Source organism: Erythrolamprus reginae, chromosome 1, assembly GCF_031021105.1.
Source record: "Erythrolamprus reginae isolate rEryReg1 chromosome 1, rEryReg1.hap1, whole genome shotgun sequence".
In the NCBI taxonomy this organism is placed as follows: domain Eukaryota; kingdom Metazoa; phylum Chordata; class Lepidosauria; order Squamata; family Dipsadidae; genus Erythrolamprus; species Erythrolamprus reginae.
Window position 1 is genome coordinate 225,083,792 of NC_091950.1, and position 27,999 is coordinate 225,111,790.

Below are 27,999 nucleotides of genomic sequence, written 5' to 3' on the forward strand. Positions count from 1 at the left end.
CTATAAAACACTGTAAGAAGAAAGAGTAGGTTTAATGTGGAGGAGAAAAGATTAAAATAATCATTCCAGCACTCTATATTATCTGAAGAAGTATTACAGGAATTTGCCTTCTGTACCTAGAAGTCAAGAACAGGTTTTACAGGCTCAGGTTACAGGAAGTTTAATTTTGCTGAACATTATTGAAAGCCTCTTGATACTGAGTCATTTGGCCAAATAAATGATGTAAAAACTGTTAAGCTCTTTCTGTGGAGAATTTCCAGCCAAAACTGGTCTCAATAAGTGCTCATCTCTTAGATTTCTGCACTGAGCAGAGGATTAAATCAGATGTCCTTGGGGGCCTCCTCCATGATATATTTATTTAGGGAGTCTGGCTCAGTATTGTTATTGTGACTGAACAATTAACTAAAAACTAACTGTTCTACAAAACTACATATAATGCACATACTGTATCTGTATTAATATGTTCCAAACAAGCTTTACACAATAATGAATGTGGCATCAAGGAAATTCAGTGTACTACATAAACAGAACTTCCTCTTCTAAAGCCAAGTGCTACTAGCATGAAGGCATTCCATCAATGAAATCAATTTATATGTTGCATTTGATCAAGGAAATAAATGGGTTTGATGGATAAAGAAGAAATACTACTGTCAAGGAAGCCCACAGCTTACATACATTGAATTCCCCATTCTTTTGCTTTCAGCAGAGAATACTATAAATAAAATTTGTTATTTTTCTGTTGCCCAGCCCCAAGCACATTTTAAAGGGGGAAAACCTCTTCTGCTTCTCTTCAAAAGACCTAGGAATAGCCAGTTGAAAGCACTGTGAATTTAGTTCCCTTCTGATTTGAAGTGCAGGATCTGATTTCATTCTAGATAAATCAATACACTCTCTGTATTAATTATCCTGCACACATTTACAGTACTTGTTCAAGAACATTGCAGAATAATATTGGGAAAAGTAATTGCCAAATCTTTACATCCAAAGAAACCTGTGCAGGGTTTCACTTGTGTGGGAAGAACCTGGCAACTGGCTTTAGTTGCCTTGCTGTATTTATATTTTAAGGATTGAAGCTGAAGCAAAGAAAAGTCCAGGATTCATCTTATCAAGCATCCTGTTCCCTATATCGGACAATTGGACACTTCTAAAAATTTAAGCAGTGCATGAAGCACTAGTCTCCTTTGTTGTTTTGTCCCACCAATTTATATTCAGAACTACATCGTCTCTCAATAGAAGGTTTCAGCAACCATCATGACCCATGGTCTTTGGCAGGCTCTCCCGTATTGCCTTTTCTGGTTGCCTTCTAGTAAAACAACAAAAGCTCCTTGTTTCTTTTGCAAAGCGCTAAGCAAACGTTACAACCTCTGTAACCTGCACAATCGTTTTGTACCCATGCCGACTGGCATGGGGTGGGTGGGGACGTACAATGCCGGGCAGCTGATTAACCGCAGAGCCGGGGCCCTCCTGCCGCGTTCTCAACAGAAAGGCAGGAAGTTCACGCGGAGTCAAGTGCTAATCGGACCATGTGATCGCTGTGCCCGATTAGAGTTTTGTTCTGGGGAGCTCCAGGCTGGAAGAGAAGATCGGAGAAGTCTAGGGTGGAAAGCATGTGATGGGAGACTTTTTGTATGCGTGTTTTACCAGGATTTACAGCAAGAAAGAGAGAGAGAGAGAGGTCTGGGCAACACCGAGCCAACGGAGTACCAGGTAAGAAAGAGAGTCAGCCCATGTCAAGTTAAAATGCTGTTAAAGTACAACTGACCACCAAGCGGGCAGGAGCCTAGACGCGGGAGGTAAGTGAAGGTAAGGCTCTGAAAGGACTGTAAGTACCTTTGTAGATAGAGGCCTTGCATCCTTCGTGTCCTTTTTCCTCGGAACCGAGACTAACTGAAATCCTCGCACCAACTGCAGTATTACACTTGGTAACTAGCATTGTTCTGTGACTTTTAGGATCAGAAAAGGGATTACCCCGCTTTACATAGTAGATTTCAGCTAAACGGGTGCATTGCAAAGACTACCCAGAAGATCAAAAGTGGCTTGTGAAAGAGTCTTTCTTCTCATTTTCTTTTCCAGAAACGAAAACATAAATTAACTATTACTGAATGTTCATTGTATCAGTCATTTCTAATATATCCTGATTGATTGATTGATTGATCAATGCAAAGCATAAAAACAAATCTTTCTCAAGTGCTTTATCTGAAAAACTGGCCAGAGCGCTTGGAAAGGCCATCAGCAAACCCTGCCTATTTACAAATTAAATAAAAAAACCTGATCTTGCAAATACATTACCCCGCCAGAAATACTTAATGGCAAACAGAAAACAGAGAGCTAACAAGTGCTTGCAAATCGGTCCAAATCCAATAAGTCTGAGCAAATGGCCTGCAGATCCAGTACTTTTTAACTATCATAATAACACCAATAAAAGTAAATTATTTTACTAAAATTCAGTAACATTTTGTTTTGCTTATCTACTGCAAGTGGAATTCAGCTCTACTTGTTCCCAAGTAGTTTCCTTGGGAACAAGATGGAAATAGTTTACCATTGCCTTCCTGTGTGTTGTGGATTTTAATTTTCTTCCTTGCAGAGCTCCAAAGGCTTCTCTCTTGAGTGACTGAACTGCTAGATTTTCTCATGGTCTCCCATCCTAGTGCAATCAAGGACAGGCTACATGTTACTAGCTAACTGGACAAAGGAAAGCTTTGGCATTTATATTTAACTGGGTAGAGGAAATATTTGCCATTTTGAGTTGAAGTGTCAGGGGAATTAACTCATTTCTTCTATTTGCTTTTGTCCACCAGAGACATTGAGTAAAATGAAGATTTTCCTACACTCCAGCTTAGTTGGCAGTCTGCATATATGCGTGCTTTACTAAACCTTGCAAGGATATATCCTGAACATGGTTCATGTGAGAGCAGGAACTGCCTCTGTATATAGTGTGGGACAAAAGAAATGCTCACTGCAAGTTAAAGAAAGAGTTAAATGATTAAGTGTAGTTCACTTACACTAGTCTAGACTCCTGGTTCCCAATGTGAGGCCCACGCCCCACAGGGAGGCAACTTGATTTTTAATGGGGGCAATTGGAGCCTTGTTTAACCAAGTTATGGCCTTTTAGGCTTCCTCTGCATGTGTAGTGTTCACTTTTTGAATAGTAAGAATTATATGTCATGGGGGTGGGGGCATCAGGATTTTAGAGATCCTTAGGTTTAGGTTTAGGTTTATTGGATTTATATGCCGCCCCTCTCCGCAAACTCGGGGCGGCTCACAACAATAATAAAAAACAGTACAGTACACAATACCAAATCCAATGCCCACCCATCCAGTTCCAATTGAAATTAATAATCTCATAAAAAGCAGTATATATAAAAAACAGGCACACAGTCAATCAATCAACAAAACAACATGGGCAAGGGGGAGGTGTTTTAGTTCCCCCATGCCTGACAGCAAAGGTGGGTCTTAAGGAGTTTACGAAAGGCAGGGAGGGTGGGGGTAATCCTAATCTCAGGGGGAAGCTGGTTCCAGAGGGTCGGGGCCCCCACAGAGAAGGCTCTTCCCCTGGGTCCCGCCAGACGACATTGTTTAGTCGACGGGACCCGGAGAAGGCCAACTCTGTGGGACCTAACCGGTCGCTGGGATTCGTGCGGCAGGAGGCGGTCCCGAAGATATTCTGGTCCGGTGCCATGAAGGGCTTTATAGGTCATAACCAACACTTTGAATTGTGACCGGAAACTGATCGGCAGCCAATGCAGACTGCGGAGTGTTGGAGTGATATGGGCATACTTGGAGAAGCCCATAATTGCTCTCGCAGCTGCATTCTGCACGATCTGAAGTTTCCGAACACTTTTCAAAGGTAGCCCCATGTAGAGAGCGTTACAGTAGTCGAGCCTCGAGGTGATGAGGGCATGAGTGACTGTGAGCAATGACTCCCGATCCAAATAGGGCCGCAACTGGCGCACCAGGCGAACCTGGGCAAACGCCCCCCTCGCCACAGCTGAAAGGTGTTTTTCTAATGTGAGCTGTGGATCGAGGAGGACGCCCAAGTTGCGGACCCTCTCTGAGGGGGTCAATAATTCCCCCCCCAGGGTAATGGACGGACAGATAGAATTGTCCTTGGGAGGCAAGACCCACAGCCACTCCGTCTTGTCTGGGTTGAGTTTGAGTTTGTTGACACCCATCCAGGCCCCAACAGCCTCCAGGCACCGGCACATCACTTCCACTGCTTCGTTGACTGGACATGGGGTGGAGATGTACAACTGGGTATCATCGGCATATTGATGATACCTCACCCCGTGCCTTGTTGGGGGCATGGCCAAAAAAAGGTTGGGAACCACCAACCTGGTCTAGACTAAGTAGAAGTGAGTAACCTAATCTTTTCCACTGTAGTAGTAGTAGTAGTTATTATTATTATTTAGATTTGTATGCCGCCCCTCTCCGAAGACTCGGGGCAGCTCACGGAATAGATACAAACATAAGCATGTAGCACAAATCTAGTACAAAATACAACTAAAAACCCTAGTGTAATACACAATCTTACAGTCCAATCATACCATACATTACATTTATTGGTCAGAGAGGCAAGGTCTAATTGCCCCAAGCCTGGCGACATAGATGGGTCTTGAGGCTCTTGTGGAAGGCGAAGAGGGTCGGGGCAATATGAATCTCTGGGAGGAGCTAATTCCAGAGGGCTGGCGTCCCCACAGGGAAGGCCAACTCTGTGGGACCTGACCGTCCGCAGGGATTTATGCGGCATTTATGTTATAGGACGATTTGGCAATCCCTAGCAAAGAATAGGTTTGTATGTTTCATTCCACTGAATTATGCATATGAGCAGAGATTAGATTAGATTACTAGAGTTGGATGGGACCATGTAGGTCTCATCTAGTCCACTCACACATCCCCCCCGCCCCTTCTTCAAGCACCATCCTACACCATTTCAGACAAATGGCAGTCTAATCTCTTGAAAGTCTCAATTGTTGGAGCTCTTACAATTTCTGCAGTCAAGCTGTTCCACTGGTTGATCGTTCTTACTGTCAGAAATTTCTCCTTATTTCCAGGTTGAATTTTTCCTTGGTCAGTTCCCATCTGTTATTGCTTGTCTGGCCTTCTGGTACCTTGGAAAACAGTCTGAACCCCTTCTCTGTGTGGCAGCCCACTGCTATCTTGTCTTCCCTGGTCCTTCTCTTCACCAGACTAGCCATGCTCAATTCCTGCAACTGATTTTCATATGTTATACTCTTTAGTCTGGTTGCTGACCTCTGCACTTTCTCTAGAATTTCTGTGTCTTTTATTGTAGTATAGGGATTAAAACTGGATGCAGTACTCTAGGTGTGTTCTAACTAAGGCTTTATAGAGTGGTACTAGTACCTCCCTATTCCTAGATTGCATCCTTTATTAATGCAATTTAGGATTGCATTGGCTTTTTCAGCTGCTGCTGCTGCTGCACTCTGCTGACTCATATTTAGCTGCTTGTCTACTAAGACTCCAAGATCCTTCTTGCAATCACTGCTATGCGCCCAGTGTATATGAATATTTTTGGTTTTTCTTACCTAAGTGTAGGACTTTACTTTTCTTAGCATTGAATTTCATTTTATTAGATAGGGCCCAGTGTTCAAGTCTGTCAAGATCCATCTGGATTTTGAGCCTGTCTTCTGGAGTGTTAGCTATTCCTGCTAGCTTAGTATCATTTACAAATTTGGTTAGTTCTCCTTCCATTCCCCCATCTAGGTCATTTATGAAGATGTTAAAAAGTACTGGGCCTAAGACGGAAGCTTGTGGTGGCCTACTGCTTCTTTCCATGTAGATTTAGACTCATTGAGAATTACTCATTGAGTATGATTAGTCAGCTAATTGTTAATACAGTGATCCCCGGTTATTGCGTCCCCGACCATTGCGAACAGGGTAATTTGCGATTTTTGAACCCGGAAGTCAGAACACCATCTGCGCATGCGTGCCCTTTTTTTCTATGGGCACGCATGCGTAGATGGCACCGGGCAGATCAGCTGCTGGGCGGCTTCCCTAGGTCTTCCCCCTCTTGGCGGGCATCAGCGAGGAGTTTCCCCACCGCCCACGCAAACTCCTCGCTGCTGCCGCTTCGCTCGGGCCGCTTCCCAGCTGAGTACTCAGCTGGGAAGCGGCCCGAGCGAACGGCTTGTCTGCAGCCTGCCTGCCCGCGCGCCCGCGGCTCGCGCGCCCTTCTCCCGCCCACGCCTTTCGCTCGGGCCGCTTCCCAGCTGAGTACTCAGCTGGGAAGCGGCCCGAGCGAACGGCTTGTCCGCAGCCTGCCTGCCTGCGCGCCCGCGGCTCGCGCGCCCTTCTCCCGCCCACGCCGTTCGCTCGGGCCGCTTCCCAACTGAGCCCTCAAGCCAAGCGCAGAAGTTCGCCTTTGGCGCTTGGCTTGAGGGCTCAGTTGGGAAGGCGCGCGAGTGTTTTAAAACGTCCCCGCCGACATGGGGGGCTCCCTAGCACCCCCCCAAACCCGGGTTGGGGGTTCGGGGGGGTGCTAGCGAGCCCCCCATGTCGGCGGGGACGTTTTAAAACACCCGCGCGCCTTCCCAACTGAGCCCTCAAGCCAAGCGCAGAAGTTCGCCTTTAGCGCTTGGCTTGAGGGCTCAGTTTGGAAGGCGCGCGGGTGTTTTAAAACGTCCCCGCCGACATGGGGGGCTCGCTAGCACCCCCCCAAACCCGAGCAATTAATTAGTGGAACAACTTCCCCCCAGAAGTTGTGAATGCTCCAATACTGGAAGGTTTTAAGAAGAGATTGGATAACCAATTGTCTGAAATGATATAGGGCCATGATGGCAAACATCCAGAGCCCTCTGACCAAGGAGAGATTCAACCTGGAAATAAGGAAGAACTTTCTGATGGTGAGGGTGATCAACCAATGGAATGGCTTGCCAGCGGAGGTTGTGAATGCCCTAACACTTGACGTATTCAAGAGATTGGACTGCTATCTGACTGGAGTGGCATAGGATTGCTGCTTGAGCATGGGGTTGGACTAAATGCCCTTCAAGGTCATTTTCAACTCTAATAATAAATAAAATAAAATAAGACATAAGAATTAAAAAAAATTCACACTTTTCCCCACTCCCTCTTAGTGGTGCTGCATCTATTCGCTTGTTTTTAAGGTTAAAATTTTACTCTAAACATTTACCATTCATCCAATTTACAATTGTAAATTTATGTTTACATAATTTAACTCAATGTTAATCCTTTTTCTGTATTTTCTATATTTGATCCAAACTCAGTTGACATTCAATCCATTCACAATAAATTATTATTAGCTCTTATCAACATTTAATAATCCTTAATTGTGCTCTAAATTAATATTTATCTTTTTATTTAAAAAGATTATATCTTGAATAAAATCATTAAATCATCAATTCTTTATAATTCATATCTGTAATCCTTACCAAAATCAGTTTGTTTCTTCTATATATATATTCCATTATTATATATTTTAATACAATCATACAAATTAATGTTTCTATTACTACTACTAATCCACTCTAAAATACATATATAATAAAAAGAAAACTCTTATTTGTAAAGTAATTAAAGTCCAAACATACCTTTTCAAATTGCCATCTCTCTTGTCTAAACTCAAATACTTTCTTTCTTGTCTTTTTAAACCCCTTTAATTCCTTTTCCTTTTTATTTTTCCCCCTTTTATCACTGAATTAACAATCTTTCCAATTTTTTTCAATTCCAAATTTAATTTCTGTTTTAGTCTGCCAACTTCAGTGTATCTGATCACCTCTTTTCCATGTTTTATTAGTGCTTATCCTCATCTCATCACATAGACTGTGACCTTCATCCCCTTCATTAGTTAAGACATTTTAAAATTCTTTTATCCTTTTATCCCCCCCCCTTTTCCTCTTCTTCCACCTCACTAGTTATCACAACACAATCTGAATTGTCAATCATATGTCTTTTAATCTGTCCAGTTTGAATTACTTCATTATTTTTATCTTCATAACCTTCTGTAAGCCTCTGTCTGTTCATCATTCTTGTTTTTATCTTCACCTCTTCCTGTAAGTGCCTCCATCTGAAAGTATTCATCTTGATCTGGAACTTCTTGTAGATTTTTTGTGCTTTCAATTGTAAAATCAATCCCATTTCTCAGTGCCTTTCTGCATTCCTTCATACTTCTAAGTATATCATTATATAAGTCTCTTATTTCTTGGCTCTCCATCTCTTCTTTATCCAACTGCCTAGTAGAAATTTCAATAGCCTAAAAGTCTAAAAAGAAAAGCCACTTCTTTTTTTATAGTTCACTTTAGAGTTCATATAAAGTTCAGAGTAAAATAATTTCTCTTTTTTCTTCTCTATTGTTTTCTTCTCTATCGTTTTTACATAAATAGCCTGCTCAGTTCCATTGAATAAGGTCATATCTGATAAAACAAAAAATTCCAGCCAACAACCTCTCCAGTCAGCTTCCACCAGCAGATGTCAGCACCACACAATCTCTCAATTCTTTTACTTTTACTTTCCTTTAAATTCTTTAAATTAAAATACAGTGGTCCCTCGATCATCGCGAGGGTTCCGTTCCAGGACCCCAAGCGATGATCGATTTTTCGCGAAGTAGCGGTGCGGAAGTAAAAACACCATCTGCGCATGCGCAGATGGTGTTTTTACTTCCACCGCAGCAGCGAGGAGCCGAAGATTGGGGTTTCCCCGCCGCCTCGCTGCTGCCGCTTGTCCGCCCACCCCGTTGCTCTCGCTGCTTCCCAGCTGGGGAAACTCCACCATCTACGCATGCGTGGCCATAGAAAAAAGGGCACGCATGCGCAGATAGTGGAGTTTACTTCCGGGTTGAAAACTCGCGAAATAGCCCTTTCGCGATGCTCGAGGACGCGAAACTCGAGGGATCACTGTATAATCAAAATTGTAGGTTTTAAATAAGTTTTTTCTTCAAATATCTAAATCCACACATGGTTTTTAGTTAGCTTTTCAAGTCCATTTAATATAAATTGAACACTTCCAGTAACAGGACAGCCACTGTCCCCACCTTGCCTGTATCTTTTCTCTCGATCTCCAAAAAACAGTCCTTAAAAAAGTCTTTATTCTTATCAACCTCCAACACAAAACCTATTTTCCATTTCTTCCCAGATGACTCCCCTCCTTCATTTCAATTGTTCTGTTACGCAGTCACCACAGCTGTTGTGACCAAAGCCACTTTGCTCCGCTGCCGGTGGGGACTCCAAGCCAACTCTCTGTGACCAAGTCGCCTCTTCACCTCCCCTCCAGGGAGGCTCTGGGCTGATTCCAAAGGAATCAGCAGCCCCAAACAGCAGGGATTCGGTGTTCCCCCACAGAGGTGCAAGGAATACTGTCTCACCCCAGCAGATGACTAAGCCCCTCTCCTATTTACTTCTGATTTTCATAGAAGAGTCATAAAAAAAAAGTCATCAAGAGATTGCACAACTACTTATCTGGAATGAGCAGAGATTTGGACTAGAGGATTTCCAAGGTTCTTTCCAACTCTGTTATTCTGTTACCATCAAAATTCTTGTTCCTTCCCCTCTGGAATGTAACATTAACTCATCTTATTTCACACTCAGCAGGGATCTAATCACCACCCTTTGTTTCTTTTTTTAACTAACTAAAAGCTTTCCTTGAGTTCCAGTTGGTAAAATTTATTCTGAATCTGTTTCTCATTCTATTCATTGAGACTGTACCTCTGTTTTGCTTTTTTTTGGTCACCTCATCTAGAGCAGTGTTTCCCAACCTTTTTTGAGCCGCGGCACATTATTCGTATTTTCAAAATCCTGGGGAACACACAAAGGGGGGGGGGGCGGGCTAAAGAAAAGTTTGGACAAAAAACCCCTCTCTCTTCCTCCCTTTCGCTCTATTTCTCCCTCTTTCTCTCTTTTCCTTCCTTCCCTTCATTCTCTCTCTCCATCCCTCTTTCTTTCTTTCTTCCTCTCTTTTTTCCTCTCTTTCTCTCTCCCTCCTTCCCTTCCTCTATGTCTTTCTCTCTCCCTTGCTCGCTCTCTCTGTCTCTCTCGCTATCTCTTTCTTGCTTTTCTCTCTCTCTCTTGCTCTCTCTCTCTCTTTCACTGTCTTGCTATATGTCTCTTTCTTTCTCTTTGCCTCTCTTGCTATCTCTCTTTCTCTCTCTGTCTCTCTTGCTATGTCTCTCTTTCTCTTTCTCTCTCTCTCTGTGCCTCTCTTGCTAAGTCTCTTTTTCTCTTGCTATGTCTCTCTTTCTTTTTCTCTCTCTCTGCCTCTCTTGCTATGTCTCTCTTTCTCTCTCTCTTTCTCTATCTCTCTTTCTCTGCCTCTCTTGCTGTCTCTCTTTCTTGCTCTGTCTCTCTTTCTCTGCCTCTCTTGCTATGTCTCTCTTTCTCTCTCTCTCTGCCTCTTATATGTCTCTCTTTCTCTCTCTCTCTCAGCTGACTGCAAGCGGGAGCCCTGACGGCGGCAGCTGGACGTGGTGCTGGACACCGTATATGCCAGGCACGCAGCGCCAGCATGTACGACGTCCAGCAGAACGTCCAACCGCCACCGTCAGGGCTCCCACTTGCAGTCAGCTGAGAGAGAGAGAGAGAGCGATCCCTCTCGCCACCGCCATCTCCCCCGACTGCCTGCGGCCGCTGCGGCCACACACACCCTCCCATCTGACACTTGCCGTCGACGAAAGAGGAGCTCCAGCTGGGCGGGGCGCTGCCGATACTTCCGTCCTGGGGCTCCCGCTCGCAGCTGTCCCCCGCCTCCTGCTCGATGCCGCGGTTTTCGGCACTCTCCTGCTGGGCCCCAAAGAAAGAAGGCGGGAAAAAGGTGCGAAGAATGGAGCTCTCCTTCCTGCCTTCCTTCTTTGGGGCCCAGCAGGAGAGCGCCGAAAACCGCGGCATCGAGCAGGAGACGGCTGCGAGCGGGAGCCCCAGGACGGAAGTACCGGCAGCGCCCCGCCCAGCTGAAGCTTGGCGGCACACCTGGCCATGTCTCGCGGCACACCAGTGTGCCGCGGCACACCGGTTGGGAAACGCTGATCTAGAGGCAGTAGACTTAAGACCACAATTGAGCCCCAAATTTCTGTTGCTAAGCAAGACATTTGTTAGTTTAGAACCTTTCTTTACAGTTGTAAGTGAATCACTACAGGTGTTAGTAACATGATTGTTAAGTGAATCTGGCTTCCCCATTGACTTTGCTTGTCAGTTACAAAAGGTGATCAAATAAGCCAGGGACACTGTGACCATCATAAATATGAGTCATTTGCCAAGCATCTGAATTTTGATCACATGATCATGGTTTGTTGCAACAGTCCTAAATCACTTTTTTCAGGCCTGTTGTAATTTTGAATTGTCACTAAATGAATGGGTATAAGTCAAGGACCACTGTATTTTTCTGAGTATAAGGTACACCTTTTTCCTCCCTAAAAGAGGCTGAAAATTAAGGTGCATTTTATACTCTGAATGCAGCTTTTTTTCTAAGCTCCCCCCCCCCAGCCCTAACTAGCTGCTAACGATCTTCCCAGTTCTTATCTTGCAGGTTCTTTCATTGTTACTATCTGTGAAGAATGTTTTCCAAACTCTAAGTCTTTGCAGAGTTCTTTTATTTACTCTAACTTGCTCCAAATCAGGTATTAATAATGTTCCCAGCTCTTACAGCTTGCAAGCTCTTTCATATTGTTATTCTCTCCAAATAGGTTTTTTTAAAAAGCTCTAACCAGGGGGTAAAATAATGTTCTGAAACTGACCAGATGAGTATCTAATAAGCAGATTCTCTTCCCTATTTTCCTGCCAAAAAACTAAGGTGCGTGCGTCTTATACGCTGAAAAATACGGCAATTGTATCTATATCTTAAAGTTCTTTATCCTCATTTATAGTTGAGGTATATTTACTGAATTCATTTTTAAAGTACTATAATGGGTTGATATTTACTGAATATGCATACTTCATTCTTTTAAGATAAGGAGAAAAATGTTTCATAAGTTTTAAACATAATCACTTCAGAATACCCTGCAGTTTTTTGTTGTCTTTTGTGTTGTTACCTTAAATGGAAATTTCTTAGATATACAGTGAAACCTCAAGATACGAACTTAATTGGTTCCGGGAGGAGGTTCGTAAAGTGAAAAGTTCGTAAGGCGAAACAATGTTTCCCATAGGAAACAATGGAAAAGCAAATAATGCGTGCAAGCCCAAAACTCACCCCTTTTGCACATTATTTCCGGCATTTGTATCCTTGTTTGGGGGCAAGGGACGGAGGGGGAGGGGTGGACGTGAGATTCCTGGTGCTGCTGCTGCCTCTCAAAGGGAAACCGCCGCCACCGCCACTATCCTGTTGTCCTAGCCAGAGGGATGGAATTCGCCAGGACATGGCAGCCCCATCCTTTGGGAGCGTGGGGCTGGAGCACAGGGGCAGCTACAAAGGGGCTGGCTCGGTGAAAGGGCTCCCAGTGAAGGGGCTGTGAGAAGGTTTTCTCCGAGGGCTATGGGAACGCCCGCCTGCCCCTCTCGTACTGCGTGTGGGCTCTCTGACTGCTGCAGGGATTTCCCTGCCTTGTGATGTCACCGCCAGGCTTTCCCATTGGATTACAGCCCCCGCCGGGATTCCGTACTCAGAGAAAGCAGCCACTTCGCTGGGAGCACTTTCTCTGAGCACTTCGGGACCGCCTGCTTCGCCCCTCTTTAGGAGAGACGGGGCGGGCATTCCCGAAGCACTTGAAGAAAGCACTCCCAGCAAACCGTGCTCTGGCTTCCCAAGATCGCAGTCCAAAATCCCTTCTGCCTTGGTGGTTTTTTTGCCTGTTGCCGTGAGATTCCCCCGGCGGCAAGCAAGGCTCGATGTCCTGACTCCCGAGGAGCTGGTTCGCCTGTGTTCCCAGTCCTGAAATCACCTTGCAAGGAAAGGAGGCAACGACATCCCTGTCATTTCCCCATTCTCCCAGAGATCTGTGTTTTGATGTGGTCTTGACATGGAAGGCAGGTTGGGGGGTTTGCGTTGGGAAGGTGGAAAAAAAATGTGAAAGTTTAAAACCACCGTCTCTCTTGTCTTTGCTGAAGGGAACAGTGCTCTGGACTCGGTTTTGTGATTCAACTCTCACTTTGGTTTGCTTTGGAACAGGGTCATTTTTTTTTATCTCTGGGGGTTTTTTTGCCTCTGCAGTTATCCAAAAGAAGCCAGGAGGCTGGAGATAAGAGACAACAGGGACACTGCTCCCCCCCCCTCTGCCTGCCTGCGCTTCCCCGATTCTCCCGGCTTATTTTGGATAACGAGGGGAACACGTCAATCACAAGCCAGCATTCAATCACGGGGAAGGTCCTAAGAAGTTAAACTTAAGAAATAGAAAACTGCTTTCCCCCCTCTGTACACACACACAAAGTTTTTATTTATTTATTTTTAAATTTTCTTTTCCATAAATCTTCACGATCCTCTATCAGACACCCGTCAATGCAACCCTACAGTGAGAAGAGTCTCTGCAGGCAGGCAGGCAGGCACAACTCTCGCTCTTTCCCTCTCCTTCCCATGAAGCTAATAACTAAACCACACAGCATTTCTTTCGGCCAGGCAGAAATAAGATCGTGCTGCTGGTAAACCAAATGCTTGCTTCTCCCCTTCAGCTAAAACTAACGACCAACACAGAGAGAGAGAAAGCCCCATCCTTTCTCCAAGTAGCAAAGCTGAGAGCTTGGCGGGCAGATTGGGTGGACGGTTCTTGCAGATCCATCCCATTTGCCAAGTCAGCCCCATCTTTCACCGGGCATAAATCCTAAGCTCTTGGGTTCTCCCTCTGGGCGTGCGCACACCTTGGACTTTTCCTCCACAGTTCTCTCACCCCCCCACCTCCCCTAACAGCAGAGGAGAAAAGCGGCGTTTGCCCAAACCACGTACGCAGTGAATGCGTTGTCATGGCAACTGGCAGAGACAGGCGGGCAGGCCAGCCCCAGCCCCCTCAGCTTTTGTACTGAGAGAACTGAGCTGGCTTCAGGCAATGCATTCACTGCGCCTGTGGCTTGGGCTGCTGCCGCTTTTCTTCTCTACTGTTAGGGGAGGCGGGGGGAGAGCTTTGCGCCGGGCTTCTCCAGGCTCCAAAGCGGCGCAAAGCTCTCACTGCTTCCTCTGCAGACAGGAGGCTCCTTGGGGAAAGCAGCCACAGCAGGAGGAGGAGGAAGAGGAGGAGAAGCCGCAGCAGCCCCCGCCGCTGTGCCCCCCCTTTTCTTTGGAGCAGTGCTGGGCTCCGAAGCGGTGCAAAGCTATCCCCACCTTCTCTGTGGATGGGAGGCTCCTTGGGGAAGGCAGCCACAGAAAGAGGAGAAGAAAGCCAGAGAGAGAGCCGGATGGGGCGGGCGAGTGTGCGGGGGCAGCCGCAGGAGGAGGAGGAGGAAGAGAGGAGGAGAAGCTGCAGCTGTCACCTCCGCTGCGGCCACCCTTTTCTTCAGAGCCGCGCTGGGCTCCAAAGCAGCGCAAAGCTCTCCGTGCCTCCTCTGCGGCTGGAAGACTCCTTGGGGAAGGCAGCTGCAGGAGTAGTAGTAGGAGAAGGGGACCGGGAAGTGAGAGGGGGGGAGTCGTAGGCAAGCCTCCTCTAGCGGTCCTGCTCCAGCCCCGTCTTGGCCCTTCCTTGCACTGGGCTCACTTCTTCGGCATCAAACTTTTGACGGGGGAGGGGGGAGACACGGTGAGGTTGCCGGTTTTGCCTGCCCTGCCTGCTGCGGCAGCGGCAGCGGCTGCTCCGGGCGCGGCGCACGGCTGCTCCCGCGGCGGCTGTTGGGGCTGAGGGAATCCCCCTCTCCCCCCAGCTTTCATTTTATTTCCAGTCGCGTGAAAAGAATGCGGGAGTGGCTCCCCCCCAAAAAATCCCCGCCGTCAGCCGGAGTTCCTTTTTGTTGGCAGGGCGGGCTGGCGGGAACGAAGGGGTTGGGTTGGTTTTGTTTTGTTTTTCTCCTCAGGAAGGCGGGCGACGCTCCGGTTAGAAAAGTCCATAGACGGGGAGGAGGAGGAAAGGGGACCGCGCAACCTCATCCTCGTCATCCGCGCCGACCTGCCCTTCTTCCACGTTGGGTGGCCGGTTCTCCTCACATGAGACCGCAGCGGTGGCGGAAAGCTTCGCCGCGCTCCCCTCGCGCTCTCGCCGTGGCTTTGAAAGGAGCTGGCAAACTTAAAGGATGGGGCGTGATTAATTGGGGAGGGCTGGGGATGGGTGGAAGGAGAGAGGCGAGTGCGGGAGGGGCGGCCCCGCCGCTTCACTTCAAAGCGATCTTCTGCCCAAACTGCCGGGAGAGTAAGGAGAGATTGCGGAGCTTAAGACTAACCTCCCGCGCGGGAAAGCGCTCCGAGCGGTCCTAAAGCTGAGGGTCTCCTGTGCGAGGTAGCTCCTATCAGCCCCCCCTCTCCCGTCAAAAGTTTGATGCCGAAGAAGTGAGCCCGGCGCAAGGAAGGGCCAAGGTGGGCTGGAGTGGGACCACTAGAGGAGGCTTGCCTAGGACTCCCCCCCCCTCACTTCCCGGTCCCCATCTCCAGCGCCCAAACATGGTCGTCCTCCCCTCGGAGCCTCCCCGCCGCAGAAGAGGTGGGGAGAGCTTTGTGGCGCTTCAGAGCCCGGCACGTCACCGAAGGAAACAGTGGCCGCAGCGGCTTCTCCTCTGAGCAGGCAGCGGCTCCTAAGCTGGCTCCATGTTCCGGCGCAGCTTTACCCTCCCCTCCCACGGAATCACGGCGGGGGTGGCAATCAAATGGGAAATCCCAACTCTGACAGTCACAAGGCAGGGAAATCCCTGTGGGCGGCTTCCCAGGAGCCTCCCAACGCCGAACCCGGAAGTTCGGGTTTGGCGTTCGTAACACGAAAAATTCGTAAGAAGAGGCAAATTTTTTCTGAACCCCGGGTTCGTATCACGAGTTGTTCGTAAGACGAGGGGTTCGTATCTTGAGGTACCACTGTACTTGAGTTTCCATGCTGTATTTTATTGTCAAAATCCTGTTAGCTGTCCATTTGCTTAGTGAGTTTGTTCCCTAGAATTTGGCTTTCTTATATTTCTTTCAGAGTGTCTGCTTGCTCTGCTAGAAGTAGCCACTCTGCAGGCAAATGGCAACTCTCATTATATATGCCTTAGAAAAATAACTGTTCAGGAGATTACCTTATCCGTCCACAGTTCCCTTTTTGCTCTTTATCTTTACTTCACCTCTTTAGTCCTGATTGTTATTCCTGATTAATTGAAATATACATACATACCAGACAAAATTATGGCAATACAGTACTTACTTTAATGCCCAGTGACAACTAAAGCTTCTTAAAGTTTCTTTTTGGAAAATGTCACCAACTTCTTTTGGAAGGACAGATTTTGTATATTGCTGGAACCGAAAACATTTTCCATTTTTTTCCATTTTTCCATCCATTTTTACTACAAGTGACTATGCATACATAGATTTGGCAGCTCTCAAAGAAGATAGTTTTCTCTTTAACTCGTCCTAAATAAAAACTAGTTTCTGCATTATTCAGAAAGAACACCATGGATGCTTCCTGTAAATCTAAATGGTTTTAAACATACCCGTAATCTAAATGTCAGACCTACCTCAATCTGATCCCTTAGGAAAGAAAAACCCTTGACTCCATTTGATTAAAGCAAAGGGCTCTTTTACTAAAGTTGTTGGTTGCATGTTTTGAGAATGATGAGACATTTGGGGGTAATCTGCATATTTTTTTTCAAGGTGCCTGGTCTTGGGATGCTGGTACAAACTGGATCTGACTGCTCTGGTCTTTATCACCTGTCATTTCCCCTTCCTGATTTACATCATACACACACACACAGGTTTATTGCCCTTCTGTCTTCCCCACTCATTTCTAGACTTAGATGGTAGGATGCCTGTGAGGCACCAAGTCAAACCAAGCACAACTGACACTAAATGTGCCTTGCAAAAAACCTCAAGTATTTCAAAGTATAATTGTAGGCATGTCCAATTTGATTACATTTATCTTTTATTTCAGTTTTAGACGTTTTACTTTGTAAAAATGGGAAAGAAGCTTGACCTTTCCAGGTTAACAGATGAAGAGGCCAAACATGTCTGGGAAGTAGTTCAGCGGGACTTTGATCTGCGGAAAAAAGAGGAAGAGCGTTTAGAGTGAGTATTTAAAACTTAGTGACTTGTCTGTCAGATGAAAATGCAAAGTGTGTGTTTAATATGCATTGCTTTCAAGCTGTTTTTTTTAATATTGAACCATATAAAAATAATATTAAGGAACATAATCTGCGGAGAGGGGCGGCATACAAATCCAATAAATAAATAAATAAAATAAATTCTACCTTTACAAGTGATTTATTCATATTTCCTCCCTAAAAGAGGTATCGGACCAGAATACCTCCAAGACCGCCTTCTGCCGCACGAGTCCCAGCGGCCGATTAGGTCCCACAGAGTTAGCCTTCTCCGGATCCCGTCGACTAAACAATGCCGTCTGGCGGGACCCAGGGGAAGAGCCTTCTCTGTGGCAGCTCCGGCCCTCTGGAATCAACTCCCCCCAGAGATTCGAATTGCCCCCACCCTCCCCGTCTTCCGCAAGATGTTAAAAAACCACTTATGTCACCAGGCATGGGGGGACTGATTCCCCCCCCCCCTTTGCTGATTATAGCACTTGAGAATGGTATGATTGTGTAGTATTGATTGTTTTTTAATATTAACGGATTTTAGCTTCAGTTTTATTAATATTAGATTTGTACTACTATTTACTATATTTTATTATTGTTGTTAGCCACCCTGAGGGGCGGCATACAAATCTAAATAATAATAATAATAATAATAATAAAATTATTATTAAATTATTATTTATAATATTGCTCATTTAGTAAGCTGCTCTCCATTTGTTTGTTTGTTTGTTTGTTTCTTTACATACACTACACCCCCCACCCCACACATATAAAGAAGAATATGAGGGAGAGTGGAGAAAAATGTGAATGACTTATAGTAAGGTTTGATGTGCAAAAGCATTGTTTGCTTTGGTTAGAGGCTTTGGCTAGACAGAACACATTGCCATACACCACAAAATATATGCTTTTCTGGGCTGGGCTTTGTCTTGGAAATCTAACGTCAGTATGAGAAATAAGAGAGACAAATATTAAGGAGACAGGAAAGCCCAATTCAGCTTTGTTAAAGGTTTTATTTATTTTGTGGGAAGAGTCTGGAAATGACTCATCTAAATGGGAGGCTCCTTAAAGTATACATTTATATTAATAATTCTACAGTATCCATAATCAGAAAAATAATATTTTCCTATGTCCATGGTGAGCAGACTGTACTCTTGAGTGGTTCAGGAAGAGGAATATTTGGCAAAAAATAAGAAAACATCTAATCATTCTAAATCTCACTAAGCTTTTTAGACTTTGTATGTTCACATTGCAGAATAATTCAGAATGGATTCTTGTATTTAGGCTCATAGACCTTTCTCAAAAACGGATGGATTATTCTAGTTATCTAGAACTCTTTTGGCCCCTGGAAAGCTGCCCCTTTTGCTTCTACTGTCCACTGACCTTCAGTGTTAAATAGGCTTCGGTTCTTCCTCACATTTTTTGGGGGAAAATGCAACCTGAATTTTCCTATGTCCATGGTGAGCAGACTGTACTCTTGAGTGGTTCAGGAAGAGGAACATTTTTGGCAAAAATAAGAAAACATTAGCATCTAATCATTCCAAATCTCCCTAGGCAATACATCCTGCATAGAATGCAGCCAATTTATTGATTTATTTTTGTTTGTCTTAAGTACTAGAGCCTACTTACTGTATAGAATAAATATATGCAATAAAATCATGACCACAGTGTCACAGTTTAGTATTAAAGTAATACCAATGTAACATGTAGAGTACAAAATTAAAATAATTCAAACGTCTGCTGAAATAAGAATTCTTTTAACTGTTGGGCAAACCTCTTGGCATGACTCCTACACACAGGGTATGCCTTGCTTCTAAAAACAAACTCTGTAGTGATAACTTTTGTGAGAGAAGATACTGTTTTCAACACTCTGACCAGAAATAATTATGTTTTAGACTGTACTCCTTGCCAGGCTGTGGCCTTTTCACAACTGGGCTGCATGAGTGGTAGGCTGACTCCAATCATATGAGTGGCGGGTGCCAGCGCTCGCAGCCCTACTCGCGCAAGCCACAGCACTTGCAGTCCCACCCACACAAGCATTTTCACAGCCCCACTTGTGCAAGAGGCATCCTGAAGGCTGGCCTGCCATTTTCACAGACTGGTTCCTCTCCCCCTGCCAGGCCACCAAGTCACCTGCTTCCAATGCTCCAAAAACGGAGTGGTGAGAGCAGAGGTTGAGTGGGATGAACATACCCTGCTCAGCTTTGCTGATTCGCTGAGTCTACCTGTGCAGGACATCCAATCTGGTTTTGGAGTATCGGGCAGCTTTGGTGAGTCTAAAGGAGCACAGAGCAACAACCTCAAAGACTTTTCCATGGAAAATGGTTTTGCAAATACAGTGATCCCCCGTTTATTGCGTCCCCAACCATTGCGAACAGGGTACTTCGCTATTTTTCAACCCGGAAGTCAAAAATACCATCTACGCATGTGTGCCAGGCACGCATGCGTAGACGGCAGCGGCTTCCCTGGGTCTTCCCCCTCTTGCTGGCGTCAGCGAGGAGTTTCCCCACCGCCCACGCAAACTCCTCGCTGCCGCTCGCCCGCCCTTCGCCTGCCCACGCCGTTCACTCCCCCCTCTTGCTGTCGGGAGGGCGAGAAGCCCTCCCCAGCACCCGCTCGCCCGCCCTTCGCCCTGGCGGAGAAATTCCAGCCCCCACCTGGTCCCGCCCGCGGCTCGGCTTCCCTGGCTGCTGCTCCGGTCGCCCGATCGTCTCCTGCCTCCCGTGCCGATGTTCCCTGCCAAGCCTGGCTCGGATTCCCTGGCTGCTTGGCCGGGGGGGGGGGGCTCGGCCGAAAGGAGCTGGAGACGCAGAGCTGAACACACCCCTTCATCCCCAAAGGCCGGCCTTTTTGTCTGGGAGGGAAGATGACGTGCCGGTGGCACAGGGGCGAGGGGCGGGAGGCAAATCGCTGCGTCTCCAGCCCCTTTTGGCCGAGCCCCCCCCCCTCCGGCCAAGCAGCCAGGGAAGCCGAACTGGGCTTGGCGGGGAACATCGGCACGGGAGGCAGCTTCTGCCGGACATGGGCAATGGGCGGGACAGAGAAGCGGGGAGAATCAGGAGGCTCCTTTGGCAGCTGGGGGCTGCCTGGCTTTGTTGTTTTGGCTGCAGCGGGTGCCAGGCAGCCGCCAGCCGCCAAAGGAACCTCCTGATTCTTCCCGCTTCTCTGTCCCGCCCATTGCCCGTGTCCGGCAGAAGCTGCTGCCTTATTGCTCTTTGCCGGCGGGATGCAAAGTGCTGGGGTGGGAGGGTGTCCTGACAGCCCCCCCACCCATATGCTTCGCCTCCCGCCGGGCAAGAGCGCTCGGGTGGCAACTTCTTCTAGATACGGGCGATGTCCACGCTCTCTCTCGGCGCTTTCGAGCCGAGTCCGTGAGCGAGTTCGCTCCCGGACTCGGCTCGAAGGCGGCGAGAGACAGCGCCAGGAACGGGCCTGTCCACGCTCTCTCTCGGCGCTTTCGAGCCGAGTCCGTGAGCGAGTTCGCTCCCGGACTCGGCTCGAAGGCGGCGAGAGACAGCGCCAGGAACGGGCCTGTCCACGCTCTCTCTCGGCGCTTTCGAGCCGAGTCCGTGAGCGAGTTCGCTCCCGGACTCGGCTCGAAGGCGGCGAGAGACAGCGCCAGGAACGGGCCTGTCCACGCTCTCTCTCGGCGCTTTCCAGCCGAGTCCGTGAGCGAGTTCGCTCCCGGACTCGGCTCGAAAGCCCCGAGAGACAGCGCCAAGGAACGGGCCTGTCCACGCTGTCTCTCGGCGCTTTCCAGCCGAGTCCGTGAGCGAGTTCGCTCCCGGACTTGGCTCGAAAGCCCCGAGAGACAGCGCCAAGGAACGGGCCTGTCCACGCTGTCTCTCGGCGCTTTCCAGCCAAGTCCGTGAGCGAGTTCGCTCCCGGACTCGGCTCGAAAGCCCCGAGAGACAGCGCCAAGGAACGGGCCTGTCCACGCTCTCTCTCGGCGCTTTCCAGCCGAGTCGGGGAGCGAGTTCGCTCCCGGACTCAGCACGAAAGCCCCGAGAGACAGCGCCAAGGAACGGGCCTGTCCACGCTGTCTCTCGGCGCTTTCCAGCCGAGTCGGGGAGCGAGTTCGCTCCCGGACTCAGCACGAAAGCCCCGAGAGACAGCGCCAAGGAACGGGCCTGTCCACGCTGTCTCTCGGCGCTTTCCAGCCGAGTCGGGGAGCGAGTTCGCTCCCGGACTCAGCACGAAAGCCCCGAGAGACAGCGCCAAGGAACGGGCCTGTCCACGCTGTCTCTCGGCGCTTTCCAGCCGAGTCGGGGAGCGAGTTCGCTCCCGGACTCAGCACGAAAGCCCCGAGAGACAGCGCCAAGGAACGGGCCTGTCCACGCTGTCTCTCGGCGCTTTCCAGCCGAGTCGGGGAGCGAGTTCGCTCCCGGACTCAGCACGAAAGCCCCGAGAGACAGCGCCAAGGAACGGGCCTGTCCACGCTGTCTCTCGGCGCTTTCCAGCCGAGTCGGGGAGCGAGTTCGCTCCCGGACTCAGCACGAAAGCCCCGAGAGACAGCGCCAAGGAACGGGCCTGTCCACGCTGTCTCTCGGCGCTTTCCAGCTGAGTCGGGGAGCGAGTTCGCTCCCGGACTCAGCACGAAAGCGCCGAGAGACAGCGCCCCCCGGACCTCCAACCCGGGTTTGGGGGGCTGCTAGGAAGCCCCCCATGCCGGCGGCAAACAGCCGCGCCGCCCCCAATCTTCGGCTCCTCGCTAGCGCTGTGGGAGTAAAAACACCGTCTGCACATGCGCAGATGGTGTTTTTACTTCCGCATCGCTACTTCGCGAAAACCCGCTCGTTGCGGGGGCTCCTGGAACGGAACCCTCACAACGAGCGGGGGATCACTGTAGACCAAAATATTTGGGGGGACTGCTTCAGGCCTTCCATGCTTTGCAAAAGCATTTGCCTGAAGGAGCTGAGATTGCACCTCAAAGGCCTCTCTTCTATCTTGTGTGAGTGGAACTGTGCATGTGGAACTGTGTGTCGCCCCGCCTCTCATATGGCCTGGTTTCCCTCTCCTCTCAGCCGGGCTACCAAGTCACAAAGGTTGGGGATCGCTGTTTTAGGAAATAAGTATCACTTCTGCTGTGCCAAAGAATAGACTTGATTTCCACCAAAATCTCGTTCTGATAACTGAGATTTCCAAATACTTTATAGGACTGTTCTATTCAGAGTATTATGTATCCAACCTAAATTAGTGATTGCAGCCTGATCCCCTTAATTATTTATAAGCATTTAGAGACTTGCAAATAATCCAGGCCTTCCAACAAAGGGCATAGCTAAATGCACCAGCCAAAGGGGAACATTTTCTGGCAGGAATAATGATTTGTGCATTCAGATCCAACCCTGGTATAATGACAGTTCCAAAATTAGCTTTCTCACATCATTTGTATCTCTGCTTTTGTCTTGTTCCTTTCCAAATTATGTCTCTCCTATCCTTTTTTTTTGTCATTAGATAACTGCTACCTATTGCAATTTCTGTGTTGCTGCTCCATTCATGATGTGATATAGTAGAATATGGAATCATAGAATCATAGGACTGGAGGGGACCTTGGAAGTCTTTTAATCCAACTCTCTGCTCAAGTTAGGAGATCTTATACTGTCCCAGACAAATGGTTGAAATATCTTTTCTTGAAAACCTCCAGTGATGGAGCACATGCAACTCAGGGAGAAAAATTGTTCCATTGGTTAATTGCTGTGAAGATTTTTTTTTCTTAGCTCCAGGTTTGAATTCCCTCTGATGAGCTTCTACCCATTGCTTCTTTTCCTGCCCTCAGGTGCTTTGGAGAATAAGTCAACCCCTTCATCTCTGTGACAGACCCTCATGTACTGGAAGATAGTTAATTGTGTTACCTCAAATCCTTCTCTTTATTAAGCAAGATGTACTTAGCTGCTTTAACTTTAATTTAACTTGATCTGAAACTGAATTTCCAGTTGACTTCAGAATTGAATGGGGAGAGGGGGCTTCCAGTTATGACCTTTGTGGCTCTTTTGAGTTTAGGGCTGACCCCTGCCCTACATAGAAACAAGATTTTATTGCGACTGTTCAACTACACTCCATCCATCCATGCCTTGATCTACTAGATTTGGGTAGATGTAATGAATAAACAAATGTGGTGCTTCCCATCATGCTTACTTATGATGCAGAAGGTCTTTTCCTACCATCTAATTATGGAGTCAGTTAAATCACTAGCATAAAATGAACTGGATTTCGTGAGTAGACAGATAGTAGGAGCTTTCTTAAGTTACTCAATTAAGTTATTTTCTATACTATAATAAAACAGAATGTAACCTCAAAGTAGAGCCCCTTTTTCATTGGGTTCTTTTATGTTGTAAAAAGTAGATGCAAATGATTTGATATCTACATGGAAAACTTACATTTTAAAAGTAAACTGGTAATCAAGTTAAAGTTCAGCACTTATGAAATGATTCACATGTAACTCTTACATACTTACTCTCCCAAGCTGCTCATTATGTAAAGAATGTTCTATAGAAACTTAGAATTACTTCATTGTGCTGATACAAATAATCAAAACAGAGTTTCAAAATACCAGTTATTTAGGCACTGATATTTTTCATATGTGCTTAACTTCCATATTTGAGTTGTTGGGTCCCTCAGTTAATCTCCTTTTTTTGTCTGTGTACACTATTTATTTATTTATTTATTTATTTGGTCATATCGCCAGACATTTACGAAAACAGAAAAAGCATACATCTCAGTGCACTGTTGCTGGTTAATATACCACAGGAGTAACATTAATAACTATGTACTGTATATGAAAATTTTCCAGTTATACTTTCCAGTCTTACCCACCTGGAGATAAGCCATCAAGGACCTGTCCTACAGTGCAAATACTACATTCCTTAGTCATTGCCTCAAAGGCAAACAAAAGATGCTGTGTATTTCTAGCTGTGCTGGAAGCAAGTAGAAGTCTACCAGACAACCTGGTGGATATGCGCTGGTATCACCCAGCTTAAGTGTTCATTTATGTGAGATGTTGATTGGAATATATTTTTTGTTCCTACAAACTGAGATTACTATTCCATGTTTCTTTATAGGGCAAAGATTTTGACTTCAGCCTAGGGCAGGAAAGGAATAAAGTAGAGTAGAACAGAACAGTTCTACAGTTTTTACGAATGGGAATTGGGTTTCAGAGGTCAAGGTGGGAGAAAATTTAGGTTGCAGTGACCATCTATGTTTGTGGTTTGATGTAAAAACTCATTGTGAGCAATCCTATAATGCAACCAAAGTATTGGATTTCAGAAAAACAAATTTTAATGCAATGGGGGAATATTTAGATAATGAATTAAAGGGGAGGGATAAAATGGCAGGAGCGAGCACCCAGTGGACTGTATTAAAAAAGGCCATCTTAAAAGCCATTGGACTGTATGTAAGACAAATAACTAAAGGTAAAAGGAAGAAGAAACCGCTATGGTTTAGCAATGATGTAAGGGCTATAGTCAATGAAAAAAGGCTGCCTATAGGAGGTATAAAGAGTCTGGAAGTATAGCTGATAGAATAAAATGAGACAGAAGGAGGCAAAACAGATAATATATGCTGCTAAAGCCTCAAAAGAGGAAGAAATTGCCAAATCTGTAAAGAAGGGGGATAAAACCTTCTTCAGATATATTAGTGATAAGAAGAAGAAAAACTGTGGCATCACGAAGCTTAGTACCGGGAATAATACATGCATTAATGGGAATAAGGAGATCGCTGATCATTTCAATAGCTACTTCTGTTCAGTTTTCTCAAAAGACACCTTACAAAATAATACTATAGAGGGATATAGCATTGCTTCCAGCTGTACGGATTCAGCTCCAGTGATCTTAGAAGCTGATGTCTTAGAAGAACTTGAACGATTAAAGATAAATAAGGCAATGGGTCCAGATGGCATCCACCCCAGAGTTCTTAAAGAACTCAGACCTGTCATTGCTACCCCCATGACTGATTTGTTTAACCAATCCTTGTTAACAGGAGAAGTTCCTGAGGATTGGAGAATGGCCAGAGTTGTGCCTATCCACAAAAAGGGCAGTAGAGAAGAAGCTGGTAACTACAGGCCAGTTAGCTTGACATCAGTTGTAGTTAAAATGATAGAGACTCTACTCAAAAAGAGGATAAATCAGCACCTAAAAAACAATAACTTATTGGACCCAAATCAGCATGGCTTTACTGAAGGCAGATCATGTCAGACTAATCTCATTGATTTCTTTGACTATGTCACAAAGTTGTTGGATGAAGGTGGTGCCGTGGATATTGCCTACCTGGACTTCAGCAAAGCCCTTGATACGGTTCCACATAAAGAGCTGATAGATAAATTAGTGAAGATTGGACTTAATCCCTGGATAGTTCAATGGATTTGCAGCTGGCTGAAGTGTAGACATCAGAGAGTTATTGTTAATGGCGAGTATTCTGAGCAGAGTCAGGTTACAAGCTGTGTGCCACAAGGGTCTGTTCTGAGTCCTATTCTTTTTAATATGTTCGTGAGTGACATAGAGGAAGGTTTGGTAGGGAAGGTTTGCCTATTTGCCGATGACTCTAAAGTGTGCAATAGGGTTGATATTCCTGGAGGCGTCTGTAATATGTTAAATGATTTAGCTTTACTAGATAAATGGTCAAAGCAATGGAAACTGCAGTTTAATGTTTCCAAATGTAAAATAATGCACTTGGGGAAAAGGAATCCTCAATCTGAGTATTGAATTGGCAGTTCTGGGTTAGCAAATACTTCAGAAGAAAAGGATTTAGGTGTAGTGATTTCTGACAGTCTCAAAATGGGTGAACAGTGCAGCCAGGCGGTAGGGAAAGCAAGTAGGATGCTTGGCTGCATAGCTAGAGGTATAACAAGCAGGAAGAGGGAGATTATGATCCTGCTATATAGAATGCTGGTGAGACCACATTTGGAATACTGTGTTCAGTTCACCTACAAAAAGATATTGACAAAATTGAACGGGTCCAAAGACGGGCTACAAGAATGGTGGAAGGTCTTAAGCATAAAACGTATCAGGAAAGACTTAATGAACTCAATCTGTATAGTCTGGAGGACAGAAGGAAAAGGGGGAACATGATCGAAACATTTAAATATATTAAAGGGTAAAATAAGGTCCAGGGGGGAAGTGTTTTTAATAGGAAAGTGAACACAAGAACAAGGGGACACAATCTGAAGTTAGTTGGGGGAAAGATCAAAAGCAACATGAGAAAATATTATTTTACTGAAAGAGTAGTAGATCCTTGGAACAAACTTCCAGCAGACGTGGTAGATAAATCCACAGTAACTGAATTTAAACATGCCTGGGATAAACATATATCCATCCTAAGTTAAAATAGTATAAGGGCAGACTAGATGGACCACGAGGTCTTTTTCTGCCGTCAGACTTCTATGTTTCTAACAGAACGGAATAGAATTCTTTATTGGCCAAGTGTGATTGAACACACAAGGAATTTGTCTTTGGTGCATATGCTCCAAAGTGCACATGTACATGAAAGAAAAGGTACCGTACATTTGTCAAGAATCATGAGATACAATACTTAATGATTGTCATAGGGTACAAATCAGTAATTGGAACAATCAGTATTAATATAAATCGTAAGCAACAATTTACAGTCACACAGTCATAAGTGGGAGGGGATGGATGATAGAAAGGATGAGAAGACTAATAGTAATAGTAATACAATCTTAGTGAATAGTTTGATAGTGGTGAGGGAATTATTTGTTTAGCAGAGGGAGGGTGTTCGGGAAAAAACTGTTCTTGTGTCTAATTGTCTTTGTGTGCAGTGCTCTATAGCGTAGTTTTGAAGGGTAGGAGCTGAAACAGTTTATGTCCAGGATGCGAGGGGTCAGTAAATATTTTCACCGCCCTTTTTTTGACTTGTGCAGTATACAGATCCTCAGTGAAAGGCAGGTTGGCAGTACAGTAATTGTTTTTTCTGTAGTTCTGATTATCCTATGAAGTCTCTATCTTGTTGGGTTGCAGAAACAAATCAGACAGTTATAGAGGTGGAGATGACAGACTCAATAATTCCTCTAGAATTGTATCAGCAGCTCCTTGGGCAGTTTGAGCTTTCTGAATGGGTGCAGAAAGAACATTCCTTGTTTGGCTTTTTTGATGAAATTTTTGATGTTGGGGGACCATTTTAGGTCTTGAGATATGATAGAACCTATAAATTTGAATGTCTCTACTGTTGATACTGTGTTGACTAGTATTGTAAGAGATGTTAGAATGAGAGGGTTCTCCTAAAGTCTACCACTACTTCTATGGTTTTGAGTGTGTTCAGTTCCAGATTGTTCCGGTTGCACCACAAGACTAGTTGTTCAACCTCCCATCGGTATGCAGGTTTAAAGAAGATTTAAAGCCCCCCTCACTTAAGTTCTAATGACTCTTACCTAACTCTAAGCAGATGCCGGTTGTTACTTGAGTAGGCTTATAACAATAAATCAGTTTAATTGGACCTGTATATGTGGACCTGCTCTTTCATATCTGACAGCCACTGTGCAAGAATCTTCTGGATTTTTGCTAAAAATATTCTACAGATGCCTAAGCCACTATAAGAAAGAAACATAAGTACCTATGTCACTCTTAGTGGGTCTAAGTAGCATTCAAATTTTATGACTCAGGCATATTCCCATTCAGCATTTAAAAACCATCAAGAGGAAGCCCCTAATTTGAACCTGACTTCTGCTGATATGATCTAGGAAGCTGTATTTTTTTACCCTTGGCCACCCATCAACTTAGTAAACAATACAAAGTTGATGATTAATGATGATGATAGTTTATCATATATAGGGAAATAATGACATCAAGAAAGTATGTGAACTTTTAAGTATTTGTTTTAGAGGGAAATGTCACAAAAGAGACATTCACCAGATTTCTTTAGAGGATGTCTGCTTTATACTTTGGGATCTGTGGTTTTAGAGTATGATGTAGATCGTAATCAT

General features: G+C 45.8%; 1 protein-coding gene across 6 annotated transcripts in view; it reads left to right on the forward strand.

The window, feature by feature from the left end:
• The first annotated feature begins 1,489 nt into the window (after positions 1-1,489).
• MLPH (melanophilin) overlaps positions 1,490-27,999 on the forward strand; it is a 162,736-nt gene continuing 136,226 nt past the window's right edge. For all 6 annotated transcript variants that reach the window (XM_070732326.1, XM_070732330.1, XM_070732327.1 and 3 more), the window contains exons 1-2: positions 1,490-1,707; positions 16,919-17,052. In XM_070732326.1, coding sequence (XP_070588427.1) covers positions 16,943-17,052 — 110 coding nt within the window. In that variant the 5' untranslated portion in view covers positions 1,490-1,707; positions 16,919-16,942. The remainder of the gene's footprint in view (positions 1,708-16,918; positions 17,053-27,999) is intronic.